At 39.4% G+C, this 19,261-nt stretch overlaps 1 protein-coding gene across 1 annotated transcript in view; it reads right to left on the bottom strand.

Moving 5' to 3' along the window:
* DNAH8 (dynein axonemal heavy chain 8) overlaps nucleotides 1-19,261 on the bottom strand; it is a 377,764-nt gene that overhangs the window by 62,635 nt on the left and 295,868 nt on the right. The window contains exons 83-86 of the mRNA XM_059177846.1: nucleotides 13,487-13,560; nucleotides 11,319-11,471; nucleotides 10,820-10,975; nucleotides 1,416-1,532 (exon numbers count right to left, since the gene is read on the bottom strand). Coding sequence (XP_059033829.1) covers nucleotides 1,416-1,532; nucleotides 10,820-10,975; nucleotides 11,319-11,471; nucleotides 13,487-13,560 — 500 coding nt within the window. The remainder of the gene's footprint in view (nucleotides 1-1,415; nucleotides 1,533-10,819; nucleotides 10,976-11,318; nucleotides 11,472-13,486; nucleotides 13,561-19,261) is intronic.

The following is a 19,261-nucleotide window of genomic DNA, read 5'->3' as shown; positions in this document are numbered from 1 at the left end:
TGCTGGTGGCCCACATAAGAATTCATCATGGTGGGGCGCCTGGGTGGCTCAGTGGGTTAAAGCCTCTGCCTTTGGCTCAGGTCATGATCCCAGAGTCTTGGGATCAAGCCCCACATCAGGATCTCTGCTCAGCAGAGAGCCTGCTTCCTCCTCTCTCTCTGCCTGCCTCTCTGCCTACTTGTGATCTGTCTGTCAAATAAAGAAATAAAATCTTTAAAAAAAAGAGAATTCATCATGACTTACCATCGCCATACTGACATTCTAGCACCTATAATTAGCTTCAAGATCTACTATGAGAAAGAAGAGAAGAGGAGACAGTAGAAAACTGGAATTTATTGAGTTCTTATTATGCACCATATACTGTGCTTTCACAAATGCGAATTCACTTATTCCTCACAGAAACCAAGGCCGCTTTGTAGATGAGGAAATAGCCTCCTAGAGGCTCATAAACTTGCTCCAGACCATAGAAAAAATGAATTTCCAACCCTTCCTAACACATGTGGAGGACAACTGGATTGTATTCTTAGCTCTGTGACTTGGAGGAAGTCCTTTATTCTCTCTTGTCCATTACCTCATCAGTAAAATGGGAACACAGTAATGCCTTCTATGCTGACCTCACAGAGTTGTGAAGATACAGGTGAGATCCTCCACACACGAGCACTCTGAGAACTGTGAAATGCTGGACAATGACCGGTGACCATTATTAGAAATTATTGCTATCTATTTATGTAAGTTTAAACATCTGATAAGATGTGACTAAAGGGGGCACCTGGATGGCTCAGTGGGTTGAGCCTCTGCCTTCGGCTCAGGTCATGATCTCAGCGTCCTGGGATGGAGTCCCACATTCGGCTCTCTGCTCGGTGGGGAGCCTGGTTCCCCCACCTCTCTGCCTACCTCTCTGCCTACTTGTAATCTCTCTCTGTTGAATAAATAAGTAAAATCTTTAAAAAAAAATGATGTGACTAAAGGTGAGAAAGAACCTTGTGTGGTGTGGGCTGAGATAACCTTTCACTTCTGAAGAGGCATCAGTGAGAGATGTTGGAAGAAAAGTCTGATTTAAGGTATACATTCTCTTAAAGTGCACTGGGGGCAGTTAGGTGCGATCCGAGGAAGGTTGTGGAGTTTCTGCACACAGATTTGCCTCACTTGTGGTCTATTTCTGCTGTATGTGCACAGGAGAGAGATGAGGGGGGGAACACAAGTGTGAGATTGGGGTCTGAATGCACTCCTAGGCGAAGTAGGGGTGTGAGGGGAAGGGCCTGGACAAGTAAACAATGGATTAGAATGAGCAGTCCCTTTTGGGAGAGGTAAGGGGAAGCTCAGTGGGTTCAACTGTGTATTATAGTCTGAAAATGTCTGTAGAACCTTGATTTGAGGACAATACTAAAAATGGGGAAAATAACAATTTCACTCACTTTTTTAATATCACATTCATCAAGGTGATTCTGAATGAACTGGACGCTGGCTGCGAAGTCTGCAGAATTGAATTCATAGGGAATATTCCATCCTAAGGGGCCAAATTTGCGTCGCTCCTTAAGAACACCAAAGAAAATGAGTGAGATTTTAAAATTGAATGCAGCTGATTTCTCTTATTATTATTAAAACATAAAGTACAGGAAAATTAAGGCATGATATAGAGATGAGTTGATGTCATAAAAGAACAGTATAGAATTTCAGGTATATTAGAAATGTATTCAGGTATATTAGAAAAGTATTTCTTTAGAAATACTATTTCATGGTTCTATTGCCAAATGGTTTACAAGGACAAATCCTTAGACACCTGGGTGGTTCAGTCAGTTAAGCTTCTGTCTGCTCAGGTCATGATCCCAGGGCGCTGGGATAGAGTCCAGGTGCCGCATTGGGAACCTGCTTCTCCCTCTCCCTCTGCCCACTCCTCCCTCTGCTCATGTACACATGTGCCTGCTTTCTCTGTCTTGCAAAAATAAATAAATAAATATTAAAAAAAAATCCTCAACTATTTGCTAGAGCAGAGTTCTTGGGCTTTAAAAAAAAAGTCTAGGTTTCCATGGCCAATTTTGAGGGTTGCTGGGGGGGGGCGGGTTGGGAGAAGGGGTGGGATTATGGACATTGGGGAGGGTATGTGCTTTGGTGAGTGCTGTGAAGTGTGTAAACCTGGTGATTCACAGACCTGTACCCCTGGGGATAAAAATATATGTTTATAAAAATAAAAAATTAATTAAAAAAAAACAACATGCAGTAGATGCTCAACAAATGTCTGTTAAGTTAATTCATTTATTCTAAATTAGACTCTAAAAACTTTCAAATGTTCAGTGCAAGAGTTTAAACTTTTGTTTTCCCAGTTGAATATCTTAAGCACTTGAGAGCATTAGACCCCCCTACTAGTTTGACTTTGTAATCTTGCAATTTCAGGCTTTGAAAACCCCAAATCTCTACTGTGAGACATGACACATTTCTTCTGAAAACTTGCACATTGCCCTCCTTTGTTCTCTCCCATGGGATATAGTTAACTGTTTGGAACTGCCAGATTGCCCATAAACAATCCAAAGGGGCTCAGATCAAATGATTCGACTGCCTCCATATTCTGGAGACCACATTAGAACCAGCAGTCCAGGCTCTGATCACCTATTGAACCGCATAGATGAACTCAAATATCACTACTCCATCAGCTTTCTCTGCGTCAGCACACAACCAGTCTCTAAGGGAGGTCCAGTTATTTACTTGGGTTTAGCTCCCAGCCCTTTGACCCTAGTGGTCGAGGTGAGAATCCATGGGGAGAGTAGAATCCCAAAACATCTATAGAAAGGTATAATTCTACTTCTCTACCTCTAAATATATACTAACTTTTCTTTCTCTCTTCTGCCTTTCTTAACACACACACACACACACACACACACACACACACACACATACCACACACTCCCACACTGTTTTTACAAGTCATTCTGAGACTTCTTAGTATAACTGCTCCATGCTTTAGATCCTAATGAATACCACGATTTAAAAGAATCTAAATGAATTTTAGTTTAGCCAAGTTCATGCACAGGGCAGAGAAAAAAATTCAGAAAGCAAGAAGGTTTAATTACTGATTTTCAGAATGTGCTTTCAAAATATTAAGTAAAACATGAAAATTAATCTGGGTAATTTGGGTCCAGATGTCCTGACCCTGGGAGATCAGACTATTAAATAAAAATTCAACCAAGTAAATCTTAAAGATCTCCATGGCTTTATTGAATGATTGATGAATCAGGAGGCATCCCATTTAGCAAATAGGAAGGAGCCCCAAAGAGCTACAGAAAAAGGGAAGGTTTTTAAAGGTAGAGAGGAGATGGCACAAGGAAGTCATAAGTAAGAAAAAGGATTATTTTGGGCAAAGTCACCTTTCTTGCGGGGGGGGGGGGGAAGGGGTCTATTAGGGGGCTACCTCACTAGTACTGACCAGGAAATTCCAGACTAACCAGTTAAAATCACACTCCTGGAGAAGGTTGAAATTGCAGTTAGGTTATGTATTAGTCTCAGTTTGACAATGTGGGCTTAGCACAAGTAACTCTGTTCTGGGTCGGTGAACCCATGCTTCCTTAGGTTAGGCTGTCGGATATCAGACATCTGTAATGGTGTGACTCCCGTCCTCATCCCTTAGCTAATCAACTAGACAGAAGGTAGACAGCCAGCCCAAGAAAAACCAAACCATATTCCTCCTCCCAGGAATTTGAACTTAGGGTTCAGAACTGCTATCTAGAATTTATCCTAGTTAGAGCTTAAAGTAGGGAGACTTCTAAATTTGGGAGCTGTGAAGCACCATCTTCCACCTTGAACACAGAGAAGGTGAGAAGGAGCAGAGGTGCCTTGACAGATGAAGAGGACTGCAGTATCATCCCCTGTGCACACGGGAGAACCGTGGCTCTTTAATGTGTCAGTTTCTCTTGATGGCTTTCCACTTCCTGGTCTCAACATTCATGCTGCCGTGATGTGGTGTTTTTTTGTTTGTTTGTTTCATGTTGAAATATTTGGTCCTATAACCAGACTTTGAACCTTGACAGTGAGAAACATGTCTCCCATTTTTGTCTCCCCTTTGTGCTTTCTTGGGGAAAGGATTAGGATTCTGAAATGAACACTAGATTGATTATTGATTATTTTCAGAATGAAAGGCACTCTCCTCATCCTCAGGGGGGGTGATTTCTGAGGCTAACACAGAAATTCAAAAGAATTTCTGGAGTGGATCTCAGAAACACTGAGGTGATCTCCCTCCAAGTTATTTTGGACCAAGAGTGAGTTGGGAGACCCTGTGCGATATGAACATGAAAATGCATTCAGCTAAGGCTTGAGCCTCTGGAATTTCTTGTACCTGGAAGCCTTCAAAAAGAAGGAAGCTAACCAATTACTGGTGAAATGAAAATGTTTTCCACTATTTCTTTTTTTAAAGAGAATCAACTCTAAAATTGTTTCACCTATGTTTGACTTAATTTTTTAAATTTACAGTTCAATTAGACAGGAGGCTGAATGGAAAATAATTCTTCCTTTCCGATTACAAAAACTGCTTAAATTGGCTCTATGGAAACACTTCCATTTACATGTACTGAGCCGTTGCAATTCCACTGCTCCTTAAAAATATGATCTTTGAAAATTGCTCAATGCTGAGATTTGTTTCACTTAATGGTATTTACTCTCAAATTTCATTTGAAGCATTTACTTTTTAGGTTGGTTCACTAAAGTCATAGGCTATTTAGCTTATCTTGGAAAAAACAAAAGACAAAATCTTGGGAGGGTGACTTTTCTTTACAAATGAAGTAAATTCATTTTCTTGTAACTTTTTTTTGTATTCACTGATCTCTTTAAGTGACAATAAAGAAAGTAAATAAATAAATAAACAAATAAAAATAAAAAAATAAAGAAAGTACCCTGAATTATCACCTTGAATACTGTCAGATCATAGACTCAAACCCTCGGGAGAAGAGCTAACACATCTGGAATATCAAAAGCAGGCTGCTTTGCTAGAATTTGGAATATTGGGAATACTAAATCTCTTCAGTCTTTAGTATTTTAGTACTTTAGTATTTTTGAAACTATGGAATGAGTCCTATGTGAGACAATGGAAAAATATTAAAATCAATGTATTTTAAAGAAGTTTTAATCCAGTTGAGAAAATAAAACTTAGAAACAAGGAGAGGACAAGGTGATGGTGACTATAATTAATTATCAAAATTTAACAAATGATAAGCCTGAAGAGGACATTCAGTCAGAGGCTTGTGGGAAGAATGAAACCGAAGGTGGTTTTTTTTTTTTAATTTCTTGCAACCATTTGCATTTTATTTAATTATTCAGATTCTTTAAACTTAACGTACATATTGCTTTATGAATATATAAAATTTATTGTTAGAATATAAATATACATTTTTCATGTTTACTCTCTCTATATATATTTTGCTCCTTTTTTTTTTTTTTTTCCCCTGAAGGTGGTCTTTTAAAAGCAGGGAGAAAAGACTTCCGGGCTTGGTGAAGGCTATGACAAAGACAGAAACACAAAGCTCCTGATTTTTCTAGCAAGAGGCTGCAGGTAAATGGTTTTACTGCAGCAGAGAGTGACCTCGGGTGAGTAGCTAGAACTACACGCTCATGTGATGATTCAGGGGTAAAACACAAGACAGATATGAATGTCAGGAAAGAGAGCGAAAACCTGATTCAACGGTAGGGAGTTATTATTCATTACTAAGTTGGAGAGTGGTGGTTTTAAGAAAACTAGTCTACTCTTTACCGAATTTGACCAATATGGTTCCTTCTTGTATTCCAAAGAATCAACAAGACAGTGAAATACGGAAAACTTGGAATCCTCCTTTGGATGCTGAAGACAAGTTGCTCATCTTAATGATGTCAAAGCCATTTCCAATTTTATGTTGGATTCTACCTCAGCTCAATGAGCCCATCTCCCACAGCCCAAGACAGAATCACTTCAGCTGCATCTTCAAAACAAGGATCTCTTTGGAGCATCACATCCTGTTTTATTCAATTACTGGAACTAACATAAAATGAAAAATGCAATTCATACTACACAACACAAGGGAAATTTTAAAAGGTAAAAATAACGAACAGAAATGGCCAGAACCCCTGCAAAAAACCGTTAAGCAAAATGTAAAAGATCTTTCTCTAGACCTGTATCATATTATTGAAATTATTCTGAAGACTTTTTAAAAAGATTTTATTTATCTATTAGAGAGAGACCATGAGAAACAGTACAAGCAGCGGAGAACAGCAGGCAGAGGGAGAAGCAAGGCTCCCCGCTGAACAGAGAGGCCCATGCAGGACTCAATCCCAGGAGGCTGGGATCATGACCTGAGCTGAAGAGCAGATGCCCAACCACCTCAGCCATCTGGGGTCCTCTAAAGACATTTAAACTAAGAACTTTGTAGTCATTCTTCCCCAAAGCAAGACTTTCATATGCACTATTAAACTTGAAGGTAATCCTTGTCAAGGCTCAAACTTGAGAAAGAAAACAAGATGTAGGAGACTTTTTGGAAAGAAAATCTGCTGGCCGTGGAATTCCCTGAATCCTATTTGATAGGGCCATTTTCATTAAATATTTAATTATTTTTAAGGGCCAGGATAAAATATGCACGTCTGCATCTGCCACTGCAAGCCCCGAGAGGGCCTAATCAATGACTTTAGCAACAAAACCTCATAGACTCGTGCATAACCTATTGGAAAATTCTCAAAAAGCAAGCCTCAATTTCGGCAAGCCAAGGTGAGGAGGAGACAATTTCCAAACCATGGAAAGGACATAAAAGTGATGGACTCCTGTCTTAAGGACAATGGATATTTGGCAGTTATTCCTTTTTTTTTTTTTTTTTTTAAGATTTTGTTTATTTATTTATTTGACAGACAGAGATCACAAGTAGGCAGAGAGGCGGGCAGAGAGAGAGGAGGAAGCAAGCTCTCTGCCAAGCAGAGAGCCCGATGTGGGGCTCGATCCCAGGACTCCGGGATCATGACCTGAGCCGAAGGCAGAGGCTTTAACCCACTGAGCCACCCAGGCGCCCCGTTGGCAGTTATTCCTAATTCTTGTTGGTATTAGAATCACTTCCGAGGTTTTAAGAAGGACTGAGCAGCCCACCTTGCTGCCTGCTCCCAGGGATTCTGGGGCCCAGGCAATGACTGAGAACCAGGCAATGACTGTGTTAGATACTCCCTCGGTCCAATGCATTGTTCAAACAGAGGGTGGCACACGGACCATCAAAGGATGGCACACTGACCACCAGAAGGTGCTGTTCTGACGTTCTGCAGGAGGTACTGGGAGGACAACACAAATGTAATTACTTTGTTTCAAAAGACCAAGACTTTGGAGGATGATATTTTAAAATTGGGATTCTGAAGGGTGAATATAACCTTGCTCTGAAACCCAAAATGGCGCTGCACTGGAATTTCTGGGAAACCATAGAGAGATGATAAGGCCAGAAGGAAGATCCCATTGAGACGAAGCTCCAAGAGGAGGTGGATATGTCGTCAGGGAGCAGTGGCCAAGGCATCCACTAGGATGCTGGGGATGGTGGTGGGTTCCCATGGGAAAGGCAGGAGGGCTGGCTGGTTATGGCAGAGACATCACTTGATTGCAGTCAGAGTGCTGTTGCTGTTGTAACTTCCTGGCCTCTGTGGTTGGTAAGTTCCTGGTGGAGAGGGGAGGGAAGCCCAAGGGAGACTGAGGAAAGAAGAACTCAATGTAGATTGGTCTGTATGTCTCTGCAGTTCCCATGGAAGCACCCAGGGCCCCCTTCTACTGGGTAAACCTGCTCTTACCTCAATCACAAAACAAACCACACTCTTTACTGTACCACCCTTGACCATCCAAGTCTAGTTCCCCTTCTTATAGGAGAGGAGGGGTATTCATTTAGTTCTCTGTGACGAGTGAGGTTCACATAACACATGATGCCCTTGCGTGGGGATGAGTTGATGACATGGGGCCAAACTGCAATTCAGTAAGGGAATTACATGGGGGTGGGGGGTCACACAGCTCTCGCATTTGATCTCTGTTTCACTACCAGGCTTTGTATTCTGAGGGGTGATGGGCTCCAGTATGAACTCTTCCCCAGGCCTAAAGCTTCAGATTATGTGACATGACCCAATTCCTTGTTCTTTTTGTCTGTCTCTGCAAGGACAAGTATATAAACCTCATATTTGCATAGAGCAAGTGATAAATGTGTTAAATTTGGAGGAATCAATTAATCAGTTAACAAATCAGGTGTTTGGCTATTATGTCCAACACTAGAGAAATTTAAGTCACAACCACTCCAACCCAGAGCAACAACAAAGCAATAACAAAATGAAAATATCCTTTGAGCAGTGACTGCACTTCCAACTTTAGAACACACATGAGTTCTTGGGCATCTTATTATAATGCAGATTCTGATTCAGCAGGTCTGGGGTGGGGCTCAAGATTCATCTTTTACAAGCTCCCTTACAACCTCCCAGGTCACAGGGATGCTGCTGGTCCAGGACCACAGGCTCCTCAAGAATGCTGGGTTTTCCTCTCAAGCCAGCTCTATCCTAACAAGTAAAAGAAACTATTTAGGCACTATCACAGTAAGTATTTCTGCTAATGATGAAAACAGAACAGAGGAAACCATGCTTGAATTATCCATGCTCCCTGTGTAGTCATAGAACTTGAAATGGGTTTTAGAAATGGGGAAAAAAACTTGAAAGGTCACCTCCTTCTGCTTCAAAACACACAGATAGGAAACTATCTTTACATAGCTAACTGATTTCACGGTGAGTCTAATGTCCCAGCCTCTTGGTCCGCAATGACGTGTTCTTTCCAGCACATGATGGCTGGATTTTAAAAGACACTGGACCTCCTATTTTCACGGCCTACGCAACGGAGACTTTTTCTGTTTTAACCCAAATACATGTCATGTCAAGTGCAAGCACACCTTAGCCCCATGACTGGCCCATGGCCCTGTTGTGGTTCCTCTGTGTCACACTTGGTTAATGGCCACTGAAAGACAGGCTACCGCACTGACCATATGGAAAATACCCCCAATCATCGCCCCAAGATAAGCCTGGTGGAAGAGTTGAATCATCACTACTGGGAAAAGAATCATAAAATACATTATTTGTGAATTGTGAATTAAATAGCAGAGTTAAAGTAATATTTGTATTAGAGTATGATAAGGCCTAGCAAAGCAAATAATTCCCAGATAAGAATGTATGAAATAGGCTTCAGTGACTTGAAAGCTATAATTTACAATCCAAAGGCCACAATCAGACTTAGTAAAAATAACCACCCTCAAAGTGTTTAACCTGATTTTAACTCTCTCAGGGTTAGGGGACCAATAGGCAGGAGATGCACAATTGTCTCCTCTGCATAGCCATCCCCACTGGGCAGCAGAGATCCTGGTAAAGTGGCAGGGACAAGGAACCTGAGGGTAAATACGCCCAAGATGTTCTGGGATGAGCACCAAATTCCCCCCACCCTTGGGCAGGATGGGGAGAGAGGAGATGAAGCTCTCCATGCCACTGCAGAGCTAAACCCCGGCTCCTGACACAGCCACATCATTCATTCCTTCCTCACTCCAGCCTCAGAGCGGGGAAGAGATGTGAAAGGTGTTAAAGGAGCCCGTTCTGTCCATCTCTCTCTCTGAAGGAGCCAGTCAAGTACATTAAACTTATACAGCTTTGAAATACTGGGTGTTACATGCAAACAATGAATCATGGAACACTACATCAAAAACTAATGATGTACTGTATGGTAACTAATATAGCATAAAAAAAAAAAAAAAACCAGAACAAAATACAAAGTCAAATGTAGAACAAAGCAATAACAAAATGAAAATATCCCATAGACAAGTGGTTGTGGAGCTATAAAATTACTACATTAATATAGAAGTGTATAATAAAAGCAAATACACAAGTGCCTGGTAAAAGAAAATGACAGCTAGCCACCGTCCCTCCCAATATCAGCACTGCTTTCACTGGTGGGCTCAAAACATACTACCATGCGAGGCAGAAGTGTTGGACTCGACCCCTAGATCTACTGCTTATGAACTTAATCTTTCTGAGCCTCAATGTCCTCATTTTTATTTTATTTTATTTTTCTGGAGATGCAGTTCATTTGTTTTTCACACACTGAAAGGATGAGGGGGATGGATCCCTCCTGGGGCTGGGGCTCTGTTGTCCCTGTGTCTAGTTTAACAAAGTTCTCCTGTTACTTAGGACAATCCAGGACATAAACTCCTGAAAGCTTGAGGAAAATCACAAGCTTTGGAGTCATACTGGTTAAATAATCTATTTAGTAGAATAGTTTAGTAAAATATTAGAATAGTAGAGTAGTTTAGTAAAAATCACTAGCAAATAGCTGACGTTCCTGTTCTGGTGTCTATTTCAAAGTACTATTATCTTCATTCATTCATTCATGCATCTGGACATCTTATCCATCAATTTCCTCGTTTTGAACATGGTGATAATCTTATCTTGAGAAACGTAGTGGTTAGTATTACATGAGAAGGTGCACACACCCTCCCTGGCCGGCATAGGCACTGTGAAAACTAAATTCTTATATAAATAACCCATGTTCCCCTCACAAATATTTACTGAGCTCTAGCAATGCCCCAGACATTGCTATGATGGAGGGAATTCAGCAATTACAAAGCGACAGTCTTTGTCTTCAAGAGTCTTACACTGTCATGGGAAGGGACAGGGGGCACGTTAAGTACACAGACGAATATATACCATGCCAGGTGGGGCAAAGTGCCATGAAGGACAGAAAAAGCAGGGTGAGGAGAGCAGACAGCGTGGCAGAGAAACAAGAGGGTGTCACTAACATCCCCCTAAAGGTGCAAACTGTGTCAGAAGTTACCTGCACGGTGGAGTGTAAAAATGCCACTGTGTAAAGCATCGGCTTCCACATGGGTAAGTTACTGATATCCAGAAGGTCTTGATTAATTCCGGCAAATGTTCTTTTCAAACCAGCGCGCATGCCTTGCGGGGGCTCATTAGTGAATTTAAGAGAAGTCTGTTGTAAAAAGCAAACAGTGGTTTTGTTTTTATAAATTAGATGAGGGATAAAGTAGAAATGACAATACCTAGACAACATAAAATGTCAGCAGAAATTCGAAAGTAATGTCCATCATAACTGAAACCCCATAAATTAGAACTGAGTCTTATAACTCTTGTGCAGAAATATTTGCTATGTAATATTGATGATTATAGTCAAGATCTTGACAGTTAAGAGTATAGGGTCTTGGAGACTCTGCTGGATTGAAAGCCCTGGCATGTTTTCATCTTTCAGGAATGCCACTATGCCATCTTCATTCAAACCACTCTTAAGGAAAAGACACTATGTCACAGGAACAAACCTGAAGCAGTGTAATTGGAAATCGATTGTGGGGCTCAGTAGTTATCCACACTCGGAAAGAGTCATCATTGGCTTCGGTGGTAATTAACGTCTCTAGCAATTCTTCCATGAATTCTAGGCCAAGGTGACAATTTTGCAGTAATACCCAGCCACCCTGTATTCAAAAATGATTTTGTATTAATTTCTTGTAATTTTTTTGCCATGATGTTAAGAAAACAAAAGGTATAATTTAAAAAATAAACTCTATTTAGGGCATGTAAATACATGAGCACCTATTTTTAATGAAATGATTATATGTCAATACAAACATTCCTTCTGCTACTTGTTAAGACTGGAATCAAGTGGGTTCAAAACAATTGTACTCTGCCATCTCTGATTTGGAAGGAAACAGAAATTAAAACTTGAAGTCTTGTGTAAATATAGTGTGTGCACCATCTAATGGTGGGAACGGGTATTTTGGAATTTGTAAAAACTCATCCTAAAATGAATCCGAACGGACTCACCCCCAAATCATATCATCCATAGTCACAAAGAGAGATGCATATTACCTCCTGAAAGTTGGACACCATACATGTGGTGACTTGGGCTACAAGAATACTAAGCCTAAATCTTTCTCATCACTCTTCCCATATAGTTCCCAAACCGCACAACTTATTAAGCACTATTTTAATACTCGAAAAAACTATCGTTAGCAATATATAAGTCACAGAACCATCACTGCTCTATGAGAACATAGTTTCTTAACTGACAACATTTTGATACCTTTATATTAACGAGATCAGATCAATAGAGCTACAAAACCCTGAGCACAGTAAATACATGTATTCTGTATTATGCCTTCTACTGTGGGAGAAACTACAACTCAGACTTAAACAGCAAAGGGTACAGTTTGACCTAGATAGCTGGGGTGTGCGGAGGAGGAAGGACCTCAAAGTTGAGTCAGCTGGCGCCATAATGGATCCAGTTTCTCTCTCATTCCCCTTTTTGTTCAATAATGTGAGTTTCATCCTCCCTCTGGGGTCCATAATGTGGCCAAGTGGCTGTACCTGTTCCTGGGCTGTTGGGTTTTTTCCCTCATAATGTCATTATTATCAATACTTACCCCACCTTGAGAAAGAGAACATGGAACTTATAAAAGCTCATATTCCAAAGAAGGTTAGTGTGAATGCAGTATTGAAATTTAAGGGTTTCTCATTCATGGAAATTGAAGAAATTATTTAAGGTCCAGAGTTAATCTGTCAAATCACTCAGTGAAGGGAATCATTTGATCCAAGTAAAAATAATTATATGTAACTGCCTTGATATATATAAATTAGATACAATATATTATTAAATATAATTAAGTGGCAAAGAAAAAGGCTTCAGGCACTTGAGAATTAATGACTAACTTGAAAATCTGATGGACCAAGCAGAGATTTAGCTCATTAACCCTCTCTAGTCATTAATTCCCAAGGAAAAGCGGCACCAAAGTTGCTTCAGACCTTATGAGATCAAACACTTAAACATAAACTGAGATCTTCCTTTATTTTTATAAGTAGTGTGATTTCTTATCACAGCTGGAATTGCTATCTACCAAGCATCCCTAGAAAATTAATGTTCTGTGTATTTATTAGGTGTGACAGAAAACATTTCTCAGCATTCCATTCAGCTTGCAATTTTCAATAAAAACTATTATTGATATTTAAACACAACATCCTCAAATATTTGTTTTTTGTTTGAAACTACCCATTAATGAAAAAAAAAAAAAAAAGAAGAAGCCCGACTTTAACCGAAAATAGAAATTTAACTGTGTTGGTCTGTCGCTTCTTAAGCACTATCTATTAATATGGATTGCAAAATTCCAGCTAGAGCTACATTCTTAGGACCAGGGAGTCTGTCTGCCTGACACTAAAAAAAGAAAAAAGAATTTAGTGAAAATAAGCTAGAGTTTATACTATGGAAAATAAAACAAGCTTTCCGTGGGGATGTCAGGAGCAACCAGCTTAAGGTTTAAAATGTATTGGCAATCAAAGGCTGACTATGCATATATTTTTTTAAAAATGGAAAACTGTGATGGACCATGCCAGGCAGAATGCTTTAGCCACCACTGTGGTGGTCTGAGATAGACCTGATGGCCAGAGGGCTCCTAGGAAGAAGGATGCCCTGCCACTAGCTAGCCTTGTTACCTACCTGCTGCATGGACATCTGAATTAGCTTTCGAGCGTGTACCTCTTGTCCTTGCCCCATTGAGATAGTTCTGCATTCTATAACATAGGAGAAAGATCACTACAATGAAACATAATTTTGTAACAGGATTGGGACAAAAAATTAATTTCTGAATGGTCACAGCCACCCTCACTCCATGGCTTCTAAGAAGGCCTCTTGTGATTCAAACAGGTGTGTGGCCTTTGGTTGTGCTGATGAGAGAAATGGGTGGGGCGGAAACTGGAGGCACCGCATGGAAAGCCACACAAAGGGTGTGTGGCTGGGCTCTTAGAGAGTCTGGGGGTGTTTGGAGGTAAGGAGGAGAAAGGCTGACAGTGGGAGAGGCAGCGACAGTGCTCTCACAGGTATTTATAGGGAAAGAGGATTTTTTTAGTTTTGCCGTATGTTTTGATTAGAATCTCTCTTTGGTGGTTTCACAAATGCTTCCGTGAAAATGGAATTGGGTTTTTATTCCTTTAAGATGTCAGGCTTACAGTGCTTTCTGTCCATTTTGGTTTTGTTTGCATGGCTGTCCGTTTTCTGAGATAGGACTCAAGGCCATTCGGCCCCAGGAGGGCTACATTCAGGGGTAACTACTGCTTAGACTAGATCACCACCTTGGAACTGAGGTGTGAAGAGAAAGTGGAGGCCGCCGCAAGACTGGAAGTGGGATTACAGTCTGGGGGAGAATACAGTATTTAGGCTCTTTAGTGAATCTGTCGTCCCAGGCAGAGAACCCACTTGTGCTGTGCAGTAAGAACTTACTAAATGAAGAAGTCTATGAATCATGTTTGTGAAACTGGAACTGGAAATTAACTTTAAAAAATTTTTTTATTTAAATTCAACTTAGTTAACACATACTGTACTACTAGTTACAGAGGGGTAGAATTTTGTGGTTTATCAGTTGCGTAGAACACTCAGCGCTCATCACATCCCGGACCTTCCTTAATGCCCATCACCCAGTTAGCCCATCCTGCCATCTCCCCACCCTCCAGCAACCCTCAGTTTGTTTCCTATAGTTAGAGAGTCTCTTCTGGTTTGCCTCCTTCTCTACTTTCATTTTCTTCTATTTTTCCTTCCCTTCCCCTATGCTCACCTGTTTTGCTTCTAAAATTCCACATGTAAGTAAAATCATATGGCATTTGTTCTTCTCTGACTTATTCCACTTATAATGCCCTCTAGTTCCATCCACATCATTGCAAATGGCGAGATTTCCTTGGTTTTTTTTTTTTTTTTTTTTAAGATTTTATTTATTTATTTGACCGGCAGAGATCACAAGTGGGCAGAGAGGCAGGCAGAGAAGAGAGGAGGAAGCAGGCTCCCTGCTGAGCAGAGAGTCCGATGCGGGGCTCGATCCCAGGACCCTGGGATCATGACCTGAGCTGAAGGCAGAGGCTTTAACCCAGTGAGCCACCCAGGCGCCCCGATTTCCTTCTTTTTGATGGCTGAGTAATATTCCATTGTAGATACATACACACCAAATCTTCTTTATGCATTCATCTGTTGATGGACATCTGGACTCTTTCCATAGTTTTGCTACTGTGGACATTGCTGCTATAAACATTGGGGTGCATGGGCTCCTTCGAATCACTATTTTTGTATCCTTTGGATAAACACCCAGTAGTACAATTGCTAGGTCATAGAGTCATTCTATTTTTAACATTTTGAGGAACTTCCATACTGTTTTCCAGAGTGGCTGTTCCGGTTTGCACTCCGGTCAACAGTGTAAGAGGATTCCCCTTTCTCTGCATCCTCATCAACATCTCTTGTTTCCTGAGTTGTTAATTTTAGCCATTCTGACAGGTGTGAAGTGGCACGTTATTATGGTCTTGATTTGTATTTCCCTGATGATGAGTGATGTTGAGCATCTTTTCATGTGTTTACTGGCCATTAGTATGTCTTCTTTGGAGAAATACCTGTTCATGTCTTCTGCTCATTTTGTGAATGAATTTTTTTGGTTTTTTGGATGTTGAGTTTGAGAAATTCTTTACAGGTTTTGGATACTAACCAGACATGTCATTTGTAAATATCTTCTCCCATTCTGTAGGTTGCCTTTTGGTTTTGTTGCCTATTTCCTTTGCCGTGCAAAAACTTTTTATCCCAATGAAGTACGAATAGTTCATTTTTGCCTTTGTTTCCCTTGCCTTTGGAGATGTGTCTAGCAAGAAGTTGCTGCACCTGAGGTCAAAGAGGTTGCTGCCTGTGTTCTCCTCTTGGATTTTGATGGATTCCTGTCTCACATTTAGATCTTTCAATCATTTTTTAGTTTCTGTGTATGGTGCAAGGGTTTTTGTATATGGTCCAGTTTGAGTTTTGGTGTATGGTCCAGTTTCATTCATCTACACATGTGGCTGTCCAATTTTCCCAACACTTTTTTCCATTGGATATTCTTTTCTGCTTTGTTGAAGATTAGTTGACCTGGAAATTAACTTTTACACTAACTTTTGTAGACCTGATTTCTTCAAGTTTTAAAGGTGCCATCTCAGCACTGAGAAAGGAAGTCAGTGGAGGCCCTGTGAAGCAGTAAATGCTTTTGCCCTGCTCTCCTGGATGAGCTTGGATCCTCAGTAAAGTGGGCCACTGTGATGGGGTAAATAATGAGCCTAGCCTGGGAACTGCTGCAACAGGCTACAAGGGACTGGAGAAATTTATGGGGTAGGAGGGAAGTATGTCAGGAACCACAGAAGAAATTGTCAGGATACACGCCATTTAAATGGCGCTGTGTGGTTAATGGGCAGAGATTCTGTGAGGATTTGTATGATGCAATATTAGGGATTATTCATGAACTCAGGGTCACAGAGAGAAACTTTGCAAGGGTGCCTGACTGAGGATAAAAGAGCACGGCTTGGGAGAATCAGGAATTGTAATAGACTCAAGTGGAACCAGTGTCTCTAGCTGAAATGGAATGCTGTCATTCCCAGCCCACATAGTTATCCTCTTTTGTGCTTTATTAATGGTGCTTTGACATATGGAAGTTTCAAAATTTCACCCAGTCAGACTATCTGCCTTGGTTTTGGATTCTGGTATTACGATTAAGAAAATCTTAGCTATCGCAATCATATCAATATATTCTTTTTTTCTTTTATACCTTAATTAATCTAGAATTTACTTTGGAGTTTAAAGCGAGATAAAATTCTTACTTTTTCCTAAAGTTAATCGGCTATCCCAACAATGTTTATTAACTAATCCATTTTTCTTCCATTGATTTGAAATGTGAATCTTATCATAGACTCAGCTATTATAGATAGTAGAGCCTAATTTGAGGTCTTTTCTTTTGCTTCATTGATCTGTTTATCTACTCTGAGCCAGTTCCATACTGGTTAAAATATTGCCATTTGATAAGGGTTTACAAATCTGGTGGTGCTTGCTCTCCATTATTCTTTTTCCTTTTCAAAGCTTTCTTGGTTGTCATTGTTCACTTACTGTTCTAGATGATCTAAGATCCCTCTACTATCCAATTAGAACAGAAAATATAGTTGGAATTTCAATTAGACTTGCATTAAATTTATAGATTAATTTAGAGACTATTGACATCTTTACAATACTGTCTTTACACTGGGAATGTGGTTTAACTCTCCATTTATTCTATCCTACTTTTATGCCTCTAAGAAAGTTTTATAGTTTTCTTCTAATAGGTATTTTAAAAATTATTTCTTGGTTTTATTTTTATTGCTATAGTGAAGGGGATTTTTACATTTTATTTTACAAGAATGCGCCATTAATTTTTTTATATATTTATTTTGTGACCAGCCTCCTTACCAAACTGTCCCGTTAAATCTTAGTTTTTCAGTTGATTCTTTTGCGTTTTTAGTTAGACAATTACACTGCCTGAGAGTAATGATGATTTTTGTCCCTTCTTCCCAGTAGTTATATCTTTTATATATGGTTCTTACAATACATTAGCTACCTCTTCCACAACAATGCCAAATAATAGGGTGATAACAGACATCTTTATCTGATTTCTGACTTTAATGTGTCTAGTTGTTTACCAGTAAGTAAAATGTTGATGTCTGAAGTTCATCTTCACTATCATATTAAAAAGTGTTCCGTTTCAACTTCTTTGAAGTCAAATACAAATGCTAAATTTTTATAAAATGTCTTTTTAGCATTTATCAAAGTAATAATATGATAGCCTAAAGAAAAGCCTTTTACTTATTGTTGTGATGAGATTTCTTAATACTGTATCCTTCCTATATTCGCCCATGCATTTCCACTTTGGTCAAGGTAAATTATTACTTTTTTTGCATGTTATTTCTTTTAATATTATAATGATTTCTTCTTGGTTGCATTTTTAGTTAAGATCCTTACATTTATATTGACAAGTAGGGTCAATCTGTAGTTTTTTCTTTTATAAAGTTACCATCTTATCTGTTTATATCAAGATAATGCTATCCCCTTAAAATAAAGAGGAAAATATATCTTCTTTTTCTTTGTTCTAAAATGGAATAAAACATGTAAGATAATGCTATCCCCTTAAAATAAAAAGGAAAATATATCTTCTTTTTCTTTGTTCTAAAATGGAATAAAACATGTAAAATTTTTAAAGGATTTACTAAAAATGTCATCCAACCCCAGGGTCTTTGCTGAGTTCATAATTTAAAAACTTCTAATTTTTCTCATCTTGATTACTGGTGTATTCAGGTTTTTCTACCTTTTCTGGGAAAATTTGCTCAATTTGTATTTTTCTACAAACTTGTCAGTTATAATGATATCTTAAAGGTTATTACCATAACTATACACTATTATTTATATTTTTTCATCTATATATGTTTTTATACCCATTTTCTCATTCCTTCTCCTGTATATTTGTGGGTTTGTTTTTTACTTGTTCTCTTTCATTTGTGTTTGGATTCAATTTTCAAACTCATCCTTCCTCTGGGACCCCTGCCCCTTTATCCAGGCTCTGGAAGGGTTCTCATGCTAAAGTCATCCATCTCTTCTCCCTCTTGCCCAGGTACCCAGTACTTCTGGGAAGAATTTATCTGCTCTGAATCTCTCACTGCAGAGTCTGACAGGCACCTGACAATATCCATAGTGAGATATATACTTTTCTTACAAAAGTATATTTGACTTGGGCCCATCCTTCAAATGGCTGCCTGGTAACTGGCTAATTCATCCAATGAAGGCAGTGAGACGGAAGGAAAGAGCACACCATTGTAGTGAAATTTGAAAGCCCTGGGATAAGGCCTGATCTGATCTGTTCCCCCTAAGTCTGTCCCCAGCTAGCTGTCTGACCCCAGCTAGCTGTCTGACCTGCTCTTCAGACCTTAGTTTCCCCAGCTATAAAATAAAGTAGTTGAATTTCAAGATTTCTAACCTATTCGCCTTGAGAATTCTATGATTATCTATTATCCAGTTTCTCAAATAAAATATTTGTGGTAGAGACTAGATTAATATGTTATTTTGCCTATATAATAGTTTCATTTTCACAGCTATTTTGGGGATTTTTAATCCAAAGTGGTGAAGAGCATGAGAATTTCTAGCATTCTTAAAAATTATTCAGCAAAGAGTTGTTTCTCAAATTCATTGGGTCCTTCAGGATCAGATCTACTCTGTTTTAGGATCCTACTCTATTTTAGCATCTGTTTTAGATCTTACTCTATTTTAGCATCCTAATCAACAGAAACCGGAACAACTGTTGGAAAAACTAAAATCAGGCAAGAAATTAAAGTCACCAAATTGTCAAGCAAAGTAGTACGATAACATGTGATAATACTAAAGGTAATAGGACAACTCCGTTTAATATTATGGTTATAATTT

Source organism: Mustela lutreola, chromosome 6 (genome assembly GCF_030435805.1).
Source record: "Mustela lutreola isolate mMusLut2 chromosome 6, mMusLut2.pri, whole genome shotgun sequence".
In the NCBI taxonomy this organism is placed as follows: domain Eukaryota; kingdom Metazoa; phylum Chordata; class Mammalia; order Carnivora; family Mustelidae; genus Mustela; species Mustela lutreola.
Note: the sequence above shows the minus strand (reverse complement) of the source record. Positions and strands in the feature narration are given on the sequence as shown.